At 43.3% G+C, this 17,729-nt stretch overlaps 1 protein-coding gene and 1 non-coding gene across 2 annotated transcripts in view; both read right to left on the bottom strand.

The window, feature by feature from the left end:
• Positions 1–4,966: 4,966 nt before the first annotated feature.
• On the bottom strand, positions 4,967–5,073 carry LOC112429095 (U6 spliceosomal RNA). Its single transcript, XR_003021222.1, has one exon. It is a non-coding gene; the product is annotated as a U6 spliceosomal RNA (small nuclear RNA).
• A 95-nt stretch (positions 5,074–5,168) lies between these two features.
• Positions 5,169–17,729, bottom strand: part of LOC105494547 (syntaxin 12) — a 51,823-nt gene continuing 39,262 nt past the window's right edge. The window contains exons 7-9 of the mRNA XM_011763060.3: positions 11,767–11,839; positions 9,959–10,041; positions 5,169–7,363 (exon numbers count right to left, since the gene is read on the bottom strand). Coding sequence (XP_011761362.1) covers positions 7,265–7,363; positions 9,959–10,041; positions 11,767–11,839 — 255 coding nt within the window. The 3' untranslated portion in view covers positions 5,169–7,264. The remainder of the gene's footprint in view (positions 7,364–9,958; positions 10,042–11,766; positions 11,840–17,729) is intronic.

The following is a 17,729-nucleotide window of genomic DNA, read 5'->3' on the forward strand; positions in this document are numbered from 1 at the left end:
ATTGGAGTGATTATTGTTTCTACTTATCCAGCCCTTCTCCAAAAAGTGGCACTTTACTCACTTTTTTCCTAATCCACGTCTAGGCCTGTAGATTATCAGGGAATCTGCATTAGGGGTCACCTGGTCTGTTTATGAAAACTCTGGACAAGCTGGAGCCAGGAGCAGGTCCAGTCAGAAAGCAGGGGTCCAAATCATCACTGTGCTTGGCTCAAATGGTTAATTTTTTAAAAAAGGATTTTTTGCTTTTGGTTATAGTGCAAGGAAGCATTAGGATTGCTGGCTTGCCCTAGATCACCAGATGACTGAAAGAGACCATTAGCAGGGCCTCTGGTTGTAATGGCATTGTCTGATGAGCACTTACCTTGGCAAGTATGTATTTTATATGGATCATCTCATCGAATCCTGACAAGGCTCTTGAGTTAGGTATTATTATAATTCCAGAGGAGAGGCTCAGAGAGATTGAGTTGCCCAGCCTCACCCTAGAACAAGTGGTGAGTGGGATAAAAAAACCTAAACCTGTATGATGCCAAAGGCCATGCTCATGAATCACTATTATCTCTCACACTTTGATGTTGGTATAATTATGTTTATTATTAGCATGCAACTGATGCCCCTCTTCTTCACTTTTGTAGACGCCTTGGGAGGATTATCTGACTGGTTTTTCCTTTTTTAAATAAATCAATTGCTAAGTTCCTGTCATCCAGAAAGAGGCACTGCTCAGCAAGTTAAGGAATCTATGATGAAAGTAGTTCTTTTCTTGCTTCCATGCCACTGGTTCTGTAGAAAATCAGCCTATTCAAAAGATTTTTTGCCCTTGATGAAGTCTCCAGCCCTCAAAATGTAACTGCAATATAACTTAGAAGGAGCAAGATGATCCAAAAAGTAACAGCAATATAACATTAACTTGGATTTGAAGATGATCAACTCTTAGGTAGATTGGAGAAACCCCTTTTCCTCTGGCCTTTAAAGCACGATAAACTTATCCAGCAAGGATGGTGACTAATCAGATCACTTATCAAATGGCCTGTTAATATCCTCCTTTTCAGCCTTGTGATTCCAAAGTAAGACTAGGCTGACTGGAAAAATTCAAATTCTAAACTTGGTTTCAAGAAAACAGAAATAATCCTATGTCCCCCTCTTTTGAATACAGGGCATGATTTTTGAGAAGGAATTAGTCCCAAAAGCTTTTGAGTCTAACAGAAAAGAACAAGATACTTTCATCTACAGAAATCGTGTGAGCCTTTTGAGGTTCTATGCTCCTTTTAGGCATAACATGGTATTGAAGCCATTCCTAGTTAGCAGTGACCTGATAGCATCTTATGGCAACTTTGTCTTTCAACTTCTCAGCTTGTGTGATCCTTCTATTGCTGACTATAGACCCAGGAAACCTAAAAGCTACATCTTACCCTTCTAATTCTTTACTCCTTGGCCATGTTCTGTTTCTAGCACAGTAGATATTCACACATGGCACCTTATGCTTACCTAGGCCCTCATAAAGCAAAATGCTCTTTGTTTGGGCACCAATGATGTCAGTATAGACCAGCAAACTAGAGGACAGCAATCTAGGTCCTTAACCTTTTAAAATAGACTGACGCACTAGCTGCCTTTGGATTTTGGTATCTCAATAAAGAGATTAGTATCTTGGCCTTTGATAGATTTCCTTAGAATAAGATCTAAAGACATTAGGAGCATATTGAGGTCTTTTTTTTTTTTTTTTTTTTTTGAGACGGAGTCTTGCTCTGTAGCCCGGGCTGGAGTGCAGTGGCTGGATCTCAGCTCACTGCAAGCTCCGCCTCCCGGGTTTGCGCCATTCTCCTGCCTCAGCCTCCTGAGTAGCTGGGACTACAGGCGCCCGCCACCTCGCCCGGCTAGTTTTTTTTTGTATTTTTAGTAGAGACGGGGTTTCACCGTGTTAGCCAGGATGGTCTCGATCTCCTGACCTCGTGATCCGCCCGTCTCGGCCTCCCAAAGTGCTGGGATTACAGGCTTGAGCCACCGCGCCCGGCCCAGAAAACTTTTTAAAATTTTTTGATTATTATGTTTTGAGATGGAATCTTACTCTGTCACCTAGGCTGGAGTGCAGTGGCAGGATTTCAGCTCACTGCAACCTTCACCTCCCAGGTCTAAGTAATTCTCCTGTCTCACCTTCCCAAGTAGCTGGGATTATAGGCATGTGCCACCACACACCTGGGGTTGCACCATGTTGATGAGGCTGGTCTCGAACTCCCAACTTCAGGTGATCCACCTGCCTCAGCTTCCCAAAGTGCTGGGATTACAGGTGTGAGGTACCATGCCCTGCCAGAAAACTTTTTTTTTTTTTTGAGGCGGAGTCTTGCTCTGTCTCCCAGGCTGGAGTGCAGTGGCCGGATCTCAGCTCACTGCAAGCTCCGCCTCCCGGGTTTAGGCCATTCTCCTGCCTCAGCCTCCCGAGTAGCTGGGACTACAGGCGCCCGCCACCTCGCCCGGCTAGTTTTTTGTATTTTTTGGTAGAGACGGGGTTTCACCGGGTTAGCCAGGATGGTCTCGATCTCCTGACCTCGTGATCCGCCCGTCTCGGCCTCCCAAAGTGCTGGGATTACAGGCTTGAGCCACCGCGCCCAGCCCAGAAAACTTTTTAAAAACTTTTTTTTTTTGAGATGGAGTCTTGCTTTCATCTCCCAGGCTGGAGTGCGATGGTGTGATTTCAGCTCAATGCAACCTCCGCCTCCCAGGTTCAGGCGATTCTCCTGCCTCAGCCTCCTGAGTAGCTGGGATTACAGAGACACACCACCACACTTAATTTTTGTATTCTTATTTATTATTTTATTATTTTTTTCTTTTTGAGATGGAGTTTCGCTCTTGTTGCCCAGGCTGGAGTGCAATGGCACAAACTTGGCTCACTGCAACCTCCACCTCTCGGGTTTAAGCAATTCTCCTGCCTCAGCCTCCCGAGAAGCTGGGATTACAGGTCCCTGCTACCATGCCCAGCTAATTTTTGTATTTTTAGTAGAGACGGGGTTTCAACATGTTGGCCAGGTTGGTCTTGAACTCCTGACCTCAGGTGATCCATCCACCTCGGCCTCCCAAAGTGCTGGGATTATGCTGGGATTATAGGCACGAACCACCAAACCCGGCCTAATTTTTGTATTGTTAGTAGACACAGGGTTTCACCACATTGGCCAGGCTGGTCTCGAACTCCTGACCTCAGGTGATCCACCCGCCTCAGTCTCCCCAAGTGCTGGGATTACAGGCATGAGTCACTGTGCCCGGCCCTAACTATGCTTTGTAAAGTAGGGAAGCAGCAGGTGATTCCCAGCCTTAGGGAACAGGATGGACTGAGATCTGAGTTGGGCTCTGGTCTGCAATTAGTGACCAAAAGCAAAAGCTGCATTCCCATGACTGAGGACAGTTTCTGAATAGAAAAAAAATATTGAATAGAGGTGGCTCAGAATGTTTTACTTTACATAGACTGAACGGTAATTTCATTTTGATATTTTGCACTGCAGTGGGTGAACACTCCCATCCTTATCCCTTAGCAAAACGAACACGTGCACGCACGCGCACACACACACACGAGCGTGCACGCGCACACACATGCTCCCCTGGGAGTATCTATCTAGCATTTAGCAAGCTGTTATTCTGGAACATTCCCAGATTAAGTAGCCACAGTCACATTTCTACTTTACCTTATACCTTATACAGTACCATAGTTTTTTTTTCTTTTTTTTGTTTGAGACAGAGTCTTGCTGTTGCCCAGGCTGGAGTGCAGTGGTGCGATCGTGGCTCAATGCAACCTCCACCTCCCAGGTTCAAGCAAAGCTCATGCCTCAGCCTCCCAAGTAGCTGAGATTACAGGCGTGCGCCACCATCCCTGGCTAATTTTTGTAATTTTAGTAGAGGCAGAGTTTCACCATGTTGTCCAGGCTGGTCTTGAACTCCTGGCCTTAAGTGATCCACCCACCGAACCTCCCAAAGTGCTGGGATTACAGCTGTGAGCCACTGCGCCCAGCCCATAGTTTTATTAATAATTCATTGGAAGAGAGAATGCTAGATCTACTCAGTACTCCTGGGATATTCCATAAAAGAAGTAGAAAAGGGGTGAGAAAATGAAAGGAAGACAGAGGCAAAAATACAATTTGTATGTTCACACTAAACTGCCTTGGGTCCTTATAATCAGATACTTTTGTAGCTGGAAAAGAGCTACCGAGAAAACTTGGGGCCTAAAGGTTAAGTTACTTTTTCTTTTTTCTTTCTTTTTTTTCCCCCGAGATGGAGTCTTGCTTTGTTGGCCAGAGCTGGAGTTCAATGGCACGATCTTGGCTCACTGTAAGCTCTGCCTCCTGGGTTCACGCCATTCTCCTGCCTCAGCCTCCCGAGTAGCTGGGACTACAGGTGCCCGCCACCACGCCCAGCTAATTTTTTAATATTTTTAGTAGAGATGGGGTTTCACCGTGTTAGCCAGAGATGGTCTTGATCTCCTGACCTTGTGATCCACCCGCCTCGGCCTCCCAAGGTGCTGGGATTACAGGCGTGAGCCACTGCACCGGCTGTGAATCTTTTTTTTTTAAATATAGAACACTTTGGCCAGGCACCAGTGGCTCACGCCTGTAACTGCAGCACTTTGGGAGGCCAAGGAAGGCGGATCATTTGAGGTCAGGAGTTCCAGACCAGCCTGGCCAACATGGGGAAACCCCAGCTCTACTTAAAAAAAAAAACAAAAAACAAAAAACAAAAAACATACATATATATATATATATATATATAAATAAATAAAATGAGTCGGGCATCGTGGTGAGCACCTGTAATCCCAGATACTCGGGAGGCTGAGGCATGAGAATTGCTTAAACCCAGGAGGTGGAGGTTGCAGTGAGCTGAGATTGTGCCACTGCACTCCAGCCTGGGCGACAGAGTGAGACCTTGTCTCAAAAAAAAAAAAAGAAAAAAAAAAGGTATATATATACACACACACACACACACACACACACACAGAGAGAGAGAGAGAGAGAGAGAATTTGCATGTCATCCTGGTGCAGGTGCCATACTAATCTTCTCTGTATTGTTCCCAGTTTATATATGTGCTGCCAAAGTGGGCACTATATATTGTTTAGTTTCTAATGTGAAGCCATGTTAAGAACTGCTGTCCTAGATCATGATGCTCCCAATGATAATCAAGGCACAGATAAGGAGAATTCTGTGAATAGGTTTATTAGGACCACCTAGGAGAACGTCTTTGGCAACTACCACAAATTCTAGGGCATTTAAAATCTAGGCCAAGTTCATATTTGCTCTCCATGATCACCATTACAACAACCACGGATCACATAGTATTACAGAACAGAAGCATGGTCACTTTATTTTACCCAAATGCAATAGTTTTTCACAACCAAGACTTTTTTCTTTCCTATAATGTTATAAATGATATGTCCAAGTCTGACTGCAATTTGGAGTTAAAAAGTGATCATAGAACCAAGGAATTATCTCTGAAGCTGCTCTTTGGGCCACTGTGCCACCCCAACAGCTCTATCCTGTACTTTTTTAAAATTAAAAATTCATTTAAAAAAAATGGAGATGGGGTCTTGCTATATTGCCCAGGCTGGTCTTGAACTCTTGGGCTCAGACATACCGATATACTGACCCTCCTGCCTCAGCCTTCCAAAGTGTTGGGATTACAAGTGTGAGCCATTGCGCCCAGCCATCTCTACACTGTTTTTCAAGGAAAGGCAGCTACACCTATTCCATCCCCAAACCAACCCACAGTTGGTCTCCAGTTTTCTTGGAAGTCTCAATTTTTCTCATGACAGCACATTACTTAATACCTACCTCATTAGGAAGTTAACTCATAAAAACATACTACAAAAGCTTTAAAAAACATTTATTTGTATTAAGTAAGTGCAAGAGTGCAAAGAAACTTATGCATTTGGGCCCTTGTTTCCCTACTGTTCACATTAGTTTAGTTTAGAAGATTAAGTATAATAACAGAAGGAGAATGGAAGAAATGAATATAAATATACTCAGGGTAGCCAAATCCTCTTAATTCACTTCAGGGTGAACCAAAGTTGTTGGCCAGATTCACATTTATGTGGGAGCCTAAACAAACTATGTTCCCTTTAACTGTTCTAGGCCTGTGGAAAAGGGAAGTGGACAACATTTATATTACAAGACAGTCATTTTATTGAAACACCTTTTTTTGTCTAAAACTATGCATGGAGATATTAATCTCGTTTATAAATTAGGTTAAGTCTAACATCACTATTTGAAACCAGTATTATTTACAAAAATGAACCTCTTATTTGCTTTATTGTTGTTTCACAGGAATAATTTTAAACCAACCTCAATCTATCTTTAAAAATCTTCCTGCCTTCAAATGCCCAGCAACCCTTATAAGGTAGGGGGCAGCCCTTTGACAGCAACATTCATCATTCACCAGGAATGTAGAACCACAAGTGAACAACAACAACAACAAGATTAAATCATTCCCAACCATTCCTATTTGCTTTTCCAAAGCATGCTATGTCTAATTCTGCCTTTCTATGCAGACAGGTGGGAGAGGGAGCCCATAGAGTGTATTAATGTTAATTAAATTAATTTCTTTTAAAAGCTAACAAGATGGCTTAGTGTGGATGAGGATGAACTGCTGTGGATGACACTAGCAGATAATGAAGTAAACTTTAAACCCAGATTGGTAACATGTACTCCAGTAACTGACCAGCTCAGATAGAGACTTCTCATTTACTCTGGATCACATGTACAATTTTTTTAACTTCCAATTAAATATAGTGCCAGAATCTTTCCAAATAGAGAATAGGCTTCTTAGAAATTCAAATTAAAATGTTAAATAATAAAAACTGGTGGCCTATTATACAGTTTCTGACAGACTCCAATATATTGGGTGCCAGAAAGTAACTCTATCTCAGTTGCTAGTAAAAAGGTAAATTTTGTATATACATAAAAGACAATATTACGAGACTGTAGTGTCATTTGTCAAAACAAGAATATCTAGAATGGAATTTTCAGTAAACACTTGGGATGAAGGGCAATCAGAATACAAGAGAAGCAAAATCCACATAAGTTAATTCCTAATTTGAGAAATCAATAGAATCAATAAATTGATAAATACTGTCTCCATAGGTCACTAATTCCAAAGACTAGTTAGTAGTTAGTTTCTAACTAAATGATTACAGGATGTTCTGGTGTATGCTGTCTTCTTGTGATCAGTTTGTTCTGGCAAGACTTCACCAAGCACTTGCCCTTGAAAACAGCTCAGCGGGAGAACAATCGGAGGCAATCACTTCGTTCTATAAACTAGCCAGATAATAAGTCCCAAGATTACAATAACCACTGACAGGACAAGCACCAGGATACACATCTTCTTGCGAGATTTTTTCTGAGGAAAGAAATATGTAAACAAGACACTCGTGAAACAAAATTTTTATGTGTAAGACTCCAAGAATGCTTCATAAATCTGTCTCCTTGTAATTAAAGATTAACTCTATCCATGCAAAATTATGCAGAGGCTTTCCCAGAAATCTTACGTCAGCAGCATTAGGTAGTAGTGCAAATGTTTTTTGTTTGTTTGGTGTTTTTTTTTTTTTTTTTTTTGAGAGAGAGTCTCACTCCGTCACCCAGGCTGGAATCACCCAGGCTGGAGTGCTGTGGTGTGATCTTGGCTAACTGAAACCTCCGCCTTCCAGGTTCAAGTGATTCTCATGTCTCACCCTCCTGAGCAGCTGGAATTATAGCATGTGCCACTATGCCCAGCTAGTTTTTGTATTTTTAGTAGAGACAGGGTTTCGCCAGTGTTGGCCAGGCTGATCTCGAACCCCTGACCTCAAGTGATCCACCTGCCTTGGCTTCCCAAAGGGCTGGGATTACAGGTGTGAGCCACCGCACCCAGCTGAGTAGTGCAGGTTTTTTTTTTTTTTTTTTTTTTTTTTTTTTTTTTTGAGACGGAGTCTCGCTCTGCCGCCCAGGCTGGAGTGCAGTGGCCGGATCTCAGCTCACTGCAAGCTCCGCCTCCCGGGTTCACGCCATTCTCCAGCCTCAGCCTCCTGAGTAGTTGGGACTACAGGCGCCCGCCACCGCGCCCGGCTAGTTTTTTTTTGTATTTTTTAGTAGAGACGGGGTTTCACCGGGTTAGCCAGGATGGTCTCGATCTCCTGACCTCGTGATCCGCCCGTCTCGGCCTCCCAAAGTGCTGGGATTACAGGCTTGAGCCACCGCGCCCGGCCTTAGTGCAGGTTTTAAAGTTTTAATTCCAAGTCCCCACATACAATTTTGCAAAGGAGCTATACCTGTGCTGCCAGGCATTATTTGCAATAAAATAAGTTATTTGTACATGTGTATTTTAATAACATTTTATAATACGTATAAAACTGTCATGTTCATTTGTAAAAAAAAAAATACATCAAGCAGAGGGAGAAAAAAATCACCCATAGATAACACTGTCAACACTTTGATTGTATTTCTTTCTGATTTGTTATCTATGTATATTATTTGACCTAACTGGGATCACACTGTATGATGTCTGATGTTTTTCCCCACTTAATGTTTAGTATAAACATTTTTCTGTTATAAACTCTTCATAACATCTCTTAATTCTCATATGCAATGAGTGGATATATATAATTTACTTAATTATTCCTTTATTGTTGGACACTAAATTAATCACATAGTTTTTTTTTTTTTTTTTTTTTTTGAGACGGAGTCTCGCTCTGTTGCCCAGGCTAGAGTGCAGTGGCATGATCTCGGCTCACTGCAAGCTCCGCCTCCCGGGTTCACGCCATTCTCCTGCCTCAGCCTCCTGAATAGCTGGGACTACAGGCGGCCGCCACAGCGCCCGGCTAATTTTTTGTATTTTTAATAGAGACGGGGTTTCACCGTGTTTGTCAGGATGGTCTCGATCTCCTGACCTCGTGATCCGCCCGCCTCCGCCTCCCAAAGTGCTGGGATTACAGGCGTGAGCCACCGCGCCGGCCCAATCACATAGTTTTTAAAGGAAACACTATTATTAAATACAAATTTCTTTACGAGCACTCCCAGGTAAAACACAGCTATCCCAGGAACACGGACAATAACTGAAATGCTATTTATTTCTTTTTTTTTTTTTTTTTTTTTTGAGACGGAGTCTCACGCTGTTGCCCAGGCTGGAGTGCAGTGGCGCAATCTCGGCTCACTGCAAGCTCTGCCTCCTGGGTTCACGCCATTCTCCTGCCTCAGCCTCCTGAGTAGCTAGGACTACAGGTGCCTGCCACCGCGCCCGGCTAATTTTTTGTATTTTTAGTAGAGACGGGGTTTCACTGTGGTCTCGATCTCCTGACCTTGTGATCCGCCCGCCTCGGCCTCCCAAAGTGCTGGGATTACAGGCTTGAGCCACCGCGCCCGGCCAATGCTATTTATTTCTAAAAAGCCATGCGACACCAAATTGAAGGTAAGTAAGAAGGACTTCATTCACACTATTTGTACACTGAGATAAAGATCTGGATAAGTGAAAAAAAACAGAGTTTCGACTAACATATAGAAGGATTTCACTTTACAGGAATAGTTCCAGAATGATTACCCCTATTTATTCATATATAAATAGCAGTTGAAGTTGATTCTATGTCCATGCTCTATGGCAACAGTCAACATAAAGTATCTATGAAGTCTTCTACTTGAACTGCACTTCTTACTATCCTAATTGAAATACATTCAGCTGTTCGGGATATAAAATCGCCTCATAGCAGATTTAGGTATCATATTAGTTTATAGGGTTAGCTTTGCAGTTACTAGGCTTCTGGTAAGTTTATTCAAGCTGTGATTTTCTCTTGTAGATCTATCTGCAAAGGAAAATACTAAAAATAGAACTGGAACTGCAATTATGACTACTTTCCTTTAGCTTAAACCTAAGCAAAAGGTTGTAGCTGTTCTCAATATGTCAATGTACTCTGATGGCCTAAAAAGTCTGCAACACAGAGTGACTTTCTTTGGTACCCACTTTTACCTGATAGTAAGCAGCTCGCTGTAACTGTTCAGTGGCTCTTTCAACGTGCACCTCTGAGCTTTCCACATTGGCTTCTATGCTATCTGCAAAAGGAAGGACAGAGGTTTTAACACAACCAGATGTTTCAAGACTGCAAATTGAACAGATTTCTGATGTTATGGATTCTGGTTTCACTACCACTATCCAAACTATCCAGCCATGAAATCGAGTTACTACCTTGATAAGAGACTAGCCCTATTCTTTGGGGAAAAAACAATAAATTTTGGGGGGTTATGAAGTATTTAACTTACCCATAAATGATTCATAAAAAATTATGTATATACACATAAAGAGAGAAACAATACATAATAAAGCAAATGGGGTAGAATGTTAACAAGAGGCAAATCTGGGTAAAGGGTATAAAGAAGGTCCTTGTGATATTTTTATTTTTGCTACTTTTTTTTTTTTTTTTAAAGACGAAATCTCACTCTGTCGCCTAGGCTAGAGTGCAGTGGCACAGTAATAGCTCACTGTAGCCTCCAACTCCTGGGCTCAAGTGATCTTCCCACCTCAGCCTCCTGAGTAGCTAGGACTACAGGTGCATGTTACTATTCCTGGCTAATTTTTTTTGCAAAGACAGGGTCTCACTATGTTGCCCAGGCTAGTCTTGAACTCCTAGCTTCAAGTGATCCTCCCACCTCAGACTCCCAAAGTGCTGGGATTATGGGTGTGAGCGACCATGCCCAGCCTATTTTTGCAACTTTTAATTAACTTGAAATTATTTCCATATAGAAAGCTTTAAAAAAAGAGTTGCTGGCTGGGCGTGGTGGCTCAGCCTGTAATCCCAGCACCTGGGAGGCCAAGGTGGGCAGATCACCTGAGGTCAAGAGTTCAAGACCAGCCTGACCAACATGGAGAAACCCTGTCTACTAAAAATACAATATTAACCAGGTGTGGTGGCACATGCCTGTAATCCCAGCTACTTGGGAGGCTGAGGCAGCAGAATCATTTGAACCCAAGAGGCGGAGGTTGTGGTGAGCCAAGATCGCACCATTGCATTCCAGCCTGGGCAACCACAGCAAAACTCTGTCTCAAAAAAAAAAAAAAAAAAGAGTTACTAACCCCATAATTTTGCAAGTTTATAGAGATAAGAAGAGCTGGGAAGCTGAGAGCTATTTCTCTAAACAAAGACTTACAGAGAAGTCAGTGGGACTGAGTATTCATGAGGCCTCATTTAATTTCTATATTTGATAACATAAGAATATTGCTAAGAAAAATAAAGTTGGTAATTTTTAAAATGGCATTCCTAAATGTACTTTAATTCTATAGCTGATATGACTAACTCCTTTTTTTTTTTTTTTATTGAGACGATGTCTCACTCTGTCACCCAGGCTGGAGTACAGTGGCGCGATCTCGGCTCACTGCAACCTCCGCCTCCCAGGTTCAACCAATTCTCCTGCCTCAGCCTCCAGAGTAGCTGGGAATACAGGTGCGTGCCACCAGGCCCAGCTAATTTTTTGTATTTTTAGTAGAGACGGGTTTCACTAAGTGTTAGTCAGGATGGTCTCGATCTCCTGACCTCGTGATCTGCCCGCCTTGGCCTCCCAAAGTGCTGGGATTACAGGTGTGAGCCACCACGCCCAGCCGAACTCCTTTCTCTTTCTTTTCTTTTTTTTTTTTTTAAAGAGACAAATTCTCATTATGTTGCCTAGGTTGGCCTCAAACTCCTAGACGATGCTTGAGCCTCAGCGTTCTGAGTAGCTGGGATTACAGATGCATGCCAAATACTATCCACTCACCTTGAGGTTAAAGGTATCAATAATACATACCAATCAGATCACCCTGGTCATGGATCATCATGGCCAAATCTTTAAATATCTGATTGACATCCAAAATGTCAGCCTAAGGAAGACAAAAAACAATTAACTAACATTAAGCAACATGTTAGAAGATTTGTTTCCCTTACATACCTAGTTTTATCTATTAACATGTGTGTTTTTAAGGCTGTATAAAGCATGCTTTCTCCATAAACAAAAAATAATCTATTGCTGCCTACCCAATATTGTAAAACAGAAGGCACATAAACTCACCCTTCAAGCAACATTAATTAGACATGCTACATGGGAACCAGTAACAGTGCCCAAGTCAAAACAGTACAGCAGAAGGCTGGAGTGCTGATATGGACAAATTCTTGGTGTGACAGCCCTATGCGGAGACTGCTAGGCCTTGTGACAAAAGCCTGTGAGTGCCTCCTGACGACAACTACTGGGACTTTGGACTACAGAATTTAAATGTTTATACAAGATCATGCTATCTGAGGAATGCAAGGAGCCTCTTTTCCCCTGGGATTGTCTCTGGAACTGTGTGAGGAGCTGCTGGATTCTATCATCACTGGACAATGCCCTATAGTAACTCCCAGCTGACTGACAAAAAGCTGATGGTTTGTGGATAGCATTTCCAAAGTGAATGGACTACATCCTATTTACTACTGTGATCAAAGAAGGGAAAAACAAATCAGCTCGGTGGGCTGAACTGCAGCTTATTTTCCTAACAGCAGTGAAAGAATTTAACATTGGCAAAATCCCCTATATTTGGGTCTTTCTCCCTCCTTCCTTCCTTCTTTCCCTCCCTCTCTCCCTCCCTTCCTTTTTTCTTCCTCTTCTTTTCTTCCTTCCTCCCTCCCTCTCTCCCTCCCTTCCTTTTTTCTTCCTCTTCTTTTCTTCCTTCCTCCCTCCCTCTCTTTCCTTCCTTCTCTCCCTCTCCCTTCCCTTTCCTTCCCTCCCTCCTTCCCTTCCTTCCTTTTTTCCCTCCCTCCTTCCCTTCCTTCTTTCTCCTCTTCCCTTCCTTCCTTTCTCTCTTTCTTTCCTTCCTTCTTTCCTTTTCTTTTTTTTTTTTTGAGGTGGAGTTTTACTCTGTCACCCAGGCTGCAGTGCAGTGGCGCAATCTCATCTCACTGCAATCTCCACCTCCCAGATTCAAGCAATTCACCTGCCTCAGCCTCCTGAGTAGCTGGGATTATAGGTGCGTGCCACCATGCCCAGATAAGTTTTGTATTTTTAGTAGAGACAGGGTTTCACCATGTTGGCCAGGCTGGTCTCCTGACATTGTGATCCACCACCCTGGCCTCCCAAAGTGCTGGGATTACAGGCATGATCCACCATGCCCAGCTTCCCTCCCTCCCTCCCTTCCTCCATTCCTTCCTTATCTCCCACCTCAGCCTCCCAAAGTGCTGGGATTATAGGCATGAGCCACTGCCTCCTCCCTCCCCTCCCTTCTCTCTCTCTCCCTCCCTCCCTTCCTTCCTCCCTCCCTCCCTCCTTCCCTCCCTCCCTCTTTCCTTCCTTCCTTTTCTTTTCTTAATTTATTTTTATTTTTTACTTGTTTTTTTGAGACAGAGTCTTACTCTGTCATCCAGGCTGGAATGCAGTGGCACAATCTCAGCTCCCTGCAACCTCCAACTCCTGGGTTTGAGTGATTCTCCTGCCTCGGCCTCCCCAGTAGCTGGGATTACAGGCGTGCACCACCACGCCCGGCTATTTTTTTGTTTGTTTTTGAGGTGCAGTTTCGTTCTTGTTGCTAGGTTGGAGTACAATGGTGCAATCTCGGCTCACTGCAACTTCCGTCTCCTGGGTTCAAGCAATTCTCCTGCCTCAGCCTCCCAGGTACCTGGGATTACAGGATGCAGCACCATGCCTGGCTAAGTTTTTATATTTAATAGAGATGGGGTTTCACCATGTTGGTCAGGCTGGTCTCAAACTCCTGACCTCAAGTGATCCACCTGCTTTGGCCTCCCAAAGTGCTGGGATTACAGGCGTGAGCCACTGTGCCCAGCCCTAATTTTTGTATTTTTAGTAGAGATGGGGTTTCACCATGTTGGCCAGGCTGGTCTCAAACTCCTGACCTCAACTGATCTGCCTGCCTTGGCCTCCCAAAGTGCTGGGATTACAGGTGTGAGCCACCACGTCTGGCCTATATTTGAGTTTTTCTGACTCATGATCAGGCAGAAGAAAGACAATGGAGGCCGGGCGCCGTGGCTCAAGCCTGTAATCCCAGCACTTTGGGAGGCCGAGATGGGCGGATCACGAGGTCAGGAGATCGAGACCACCCTGGCTAACACGGTGAAACCCCGTCTCTACTAAAAAAAAAAATACAAAAAAAAAAACTAGCCGGGCAAGGTGGCGGGCGCCTGTAGTCCCAGCTACTTGGGAGGCTGAGGCGGGAGAATGGCATAAACCCGGGAGGCGGAGCTTGCAGTGAGCTGAGATCCGGCCACTGCACTCCAGCCTGGGCAACAGAGCAAGACTCCATCTCAAAAAAAAAAAAAAAAGGAAAGACAATGGAAACCTGTCTTATTAAAGGGATGCTCATATGGGGCATGACCCTATGGAAATTTGAGGGCAATTCCCTTCCAAGTTTGAAGGGTAATTGGAATCATAACTTGGCAAGCATTTCAATCACTTGCTAAGAGTCTACTATAGTGGACTATCTGCTAAAGCAAGTCTTGTCAGCATTTCAGTCACTTGCTAAGAGTCTACCATAGTTGAGGCAGTCTACTAGTTGCTGTGAATACAGCTAACTGGGGTGGAGGTGGGGAATAAGTGCACAATAAAATAAGAAGAAAGAGTACTGTATAGGAAATTACTGAATTAATGGTATAGAAAGGTGTGGAGTAAAGGAAGACTTTGCAGAAGAGGTAGGACATGAGTCGTGCCGTGAAGAAAGGAGAGGTCATATAAACAGAAAGGCAACTCAGTTAAAGAGAAATAACCTAGCTTTGCCATAACGTAGAATTTGTATGTCAGAGTTTGGAAATTACTAGATATGAAAATTGAACCTAGGCTAAGAAATTTGGACTTTCCTCTGTTGAATATGAAGTGATCCGTTATACCCTGGTATCCATTACATTTCTTTCCTTAGCTCCATATGTCTCACTCCACTCTGCTATAACAGTACATTCATCTGTTGGTATTCACAGGGGATTAGTTCCAGGACTCCCTCCCTCTAAGTCCCTGATACAAAATGGCATAGTATTTGCATATAACTTATGCCCATTCTCTCCTATATTCTAAATCATCTCTATATTACTTACATAATGTTACATTACTATATTATATTACTATTTTACATAGCGCTTACATTGTATTAGTAATGTGCTGAACTAATACAATGTGTTATGTAAAATACTGTTACACTGTATTGCTTTTTACATTTGTATTATTTTTTATTGTTGTACTGTTATTTTTTAGTTTACTTTTTTTAAAAAATATTTTCAATCCAAGGCTGCTTGAGTCTGAGGATGCAAAACCTGCATATATCGAGGGGCTGACTGTATTTTTTCTTTTTTTTTTGAGATAGAGTCTCGCTCTGTTGCCAGGCTGGAGTGCAATTGCTCACTGCAACCTCTGCCTCCCAGGTTCAAGCAATTCTCCTGCCTCAGCCTCCCAAGTAGTTGGGATTACAGGCATGCACCATCACACCTGGCTAATTTTTTGTATTTTTAGTAGAGATGGGGTTTCACCATGTTGGTCAGGCTGGTCTTGAACTCCTGACCTCAAGTGATCCACCCACCTCAGCCTCCCAAAGTGCTGGGATTACAGGCATGAGCCACTGCACCTGGCCAGTAATTTTTTTTTAAAGGAAGGATTATTATTATTATTTGAGACAGAGTCTTGCTCTGTTGCCCAGGCTGGATTGCACTGGCATGATCGTGGCTCACTGCAGCCTTGATCTCTTGGGCTCAAGTGATCCTTCTACCTCAGGCTCCTGAGTAGCTGGGACCACAGGTACATGTTACAGCACCCAGTTAATTTTTTATTTTATGTAGCGGTAAGGTCTTGCTACATTGCCCAGGCTGGTCTTGAATTCCTGGGCTCAAGCAATCATCCTGCCTCAGCCTCCAACTTGCTGGGATTACAGGCATGAGCCATTGCACTTAGCCGTATTTCTAATGTTAGACAATTAATTCAATTAGTAGTAGCAGTAGGTGAAAAAGAGTAAAGATACGACATTTTTGAAGGCAATAAAATCATCATAACTTAAGGATAAACTATCCCATCTAAAAACAGACACGACCAACCTGGCCAAAATGGCAAAACCCCATCTCTACTAAAAATACAAAAATTAGCCAGGCGTGGTGGCAGGCACTTATAATGCTGCTACTTGGGAGGCTGAGGCAGGAGAATCGCTTGAACCCAGGAGGCAGAGGTTGCAGTGAGCCAAGAATGCGCCACCGTACTCTAGCCTGGGTGACAGAGTAAGACTCTGACTCAAAAAATAAATAATAAATAAATTAAAACAGACATTGATGGCCTCTAGGACAGTGGGTCTCAACCCTGGCTGCACATTATAATCACCTGGGGGAACTTTTTAAAAAAACACCCATGCCCAGGGCCTCATGCCCAGAAATTATGATTTATTAGTTTGAACCATATAAAATAATGGATATTTGCCCATGTTTAACATATAATAAACAGGAATTTCACATTATTCCATCAAATAATTAGTGCTAGATGAGAGCTGGGCATTAAAAAAAAATCTTCTCCAGGTGATCCTCACATGCAGTCACCATTCAGAACTACTGCTCAAAATTTCCCTCTCTCCTTTTCTCCTCCCCCAATCCCAGCAATGGCAGCCTTCTACCTTCAGAGAAAACTAAACTGGAGAAAACTCAGGGTTAAGGATATTTTAGCTGGGCACAGTGGTTCATGCCAGTAATCCCAGCACTTTGGGAGGCTGAAGCAGGCAGATCACTTGAGGTCAGAAGTTCAAGACCAGCCTGGTCAACACGGCAAAACCCTGTCTCTACTAAAAATACAAAAACTAGCTGGGTGTGGTGGCGCGTACTTGTAGTCTCAGCTATTCAGAAGGCTGAGGCAGGAGAATCGCTTGAACCCAGGAGGGGGAGGCTGCAGTGAGCTGAGATAGCGCCACTGCACTCCTGCCTGGGCGACAGAGCGAGACTCAGTTTGGAAAAAAAAAAAGGATATTTTTATTAGTCACTGTGCAAAATTAAAGTTGAAAGCTCAGTTAGGTAAGAAAGGCCTACAGACTTCTCCCTCAACCTCCACCTCAAAAACTGTTCCTATTTCTCTGACCCACTGAAGGGATAAGATTTACAACTTGGGATTAGACTTTAGGATACATAAAAATGGAGCAAGACTTTTGGCCTGCCTTTATTCTGGGCTCTTCAGACTAAGCAAAGGGGCTCTCCATGGAGTCCTGCCTAAACCAGAGGTTGGCACTGAGATTTGAGGTCAAAGTTCTAATGAGCAATAAAATATCTGTCTGCCTTGTTCTGTTCTCCATGTACATCTCTCCAGGAGAAATAAGATGTGGTGATCCATATAAGACGTGGTGATTGAAGAAAGGATTTGAGTACTCCTGGGCACCAAAGCCAATACCGTTATAACAGTAGTTCATGCCGGGTGCAGTGGCTCACGCCTGTAATCCCAGCACTTTGGGAGGCCGATGTGGGTGGATCATCTGAGGTCGGGAGTTCGAGACCAGCCTGACCAACCTGGAGAAACCCCATCTCTACTAAAAATACAAAATTAGCTGGGCGTGGTGGCACATGCCTGTAATCCCAGCTACTCAGGAGGCTGAGGCAGGAGAATCGCTTGAACTCAGGAGGCAGAGGTTGCGGTGAGCCAAGATTGCACCATTGCACTCCAGCCTGGGCGACGAGCGAAATTCCGTCCAAGAAAACAAAACAAAACAAAACAAAACAAAAAAACAGTAGTTGAAACCCACCATGATTACACAGAGACAGAAAAAATACAAATCACACAATGAC

Source organism: Macaca nemestrina, chromosome 1 (genome assembly GCF_043159975.1).
Source record: "Macaca nemestrina isolate mMacNem1 chromosome 1, mMacNem.hap1, whole genome shotgun sequence".
Lineage (NCBI taxonomy): Eukaryota > Metazoa > Chordata > Mammalia > Primates > Cercopithecidae > Macaca > Macaca nemestrina.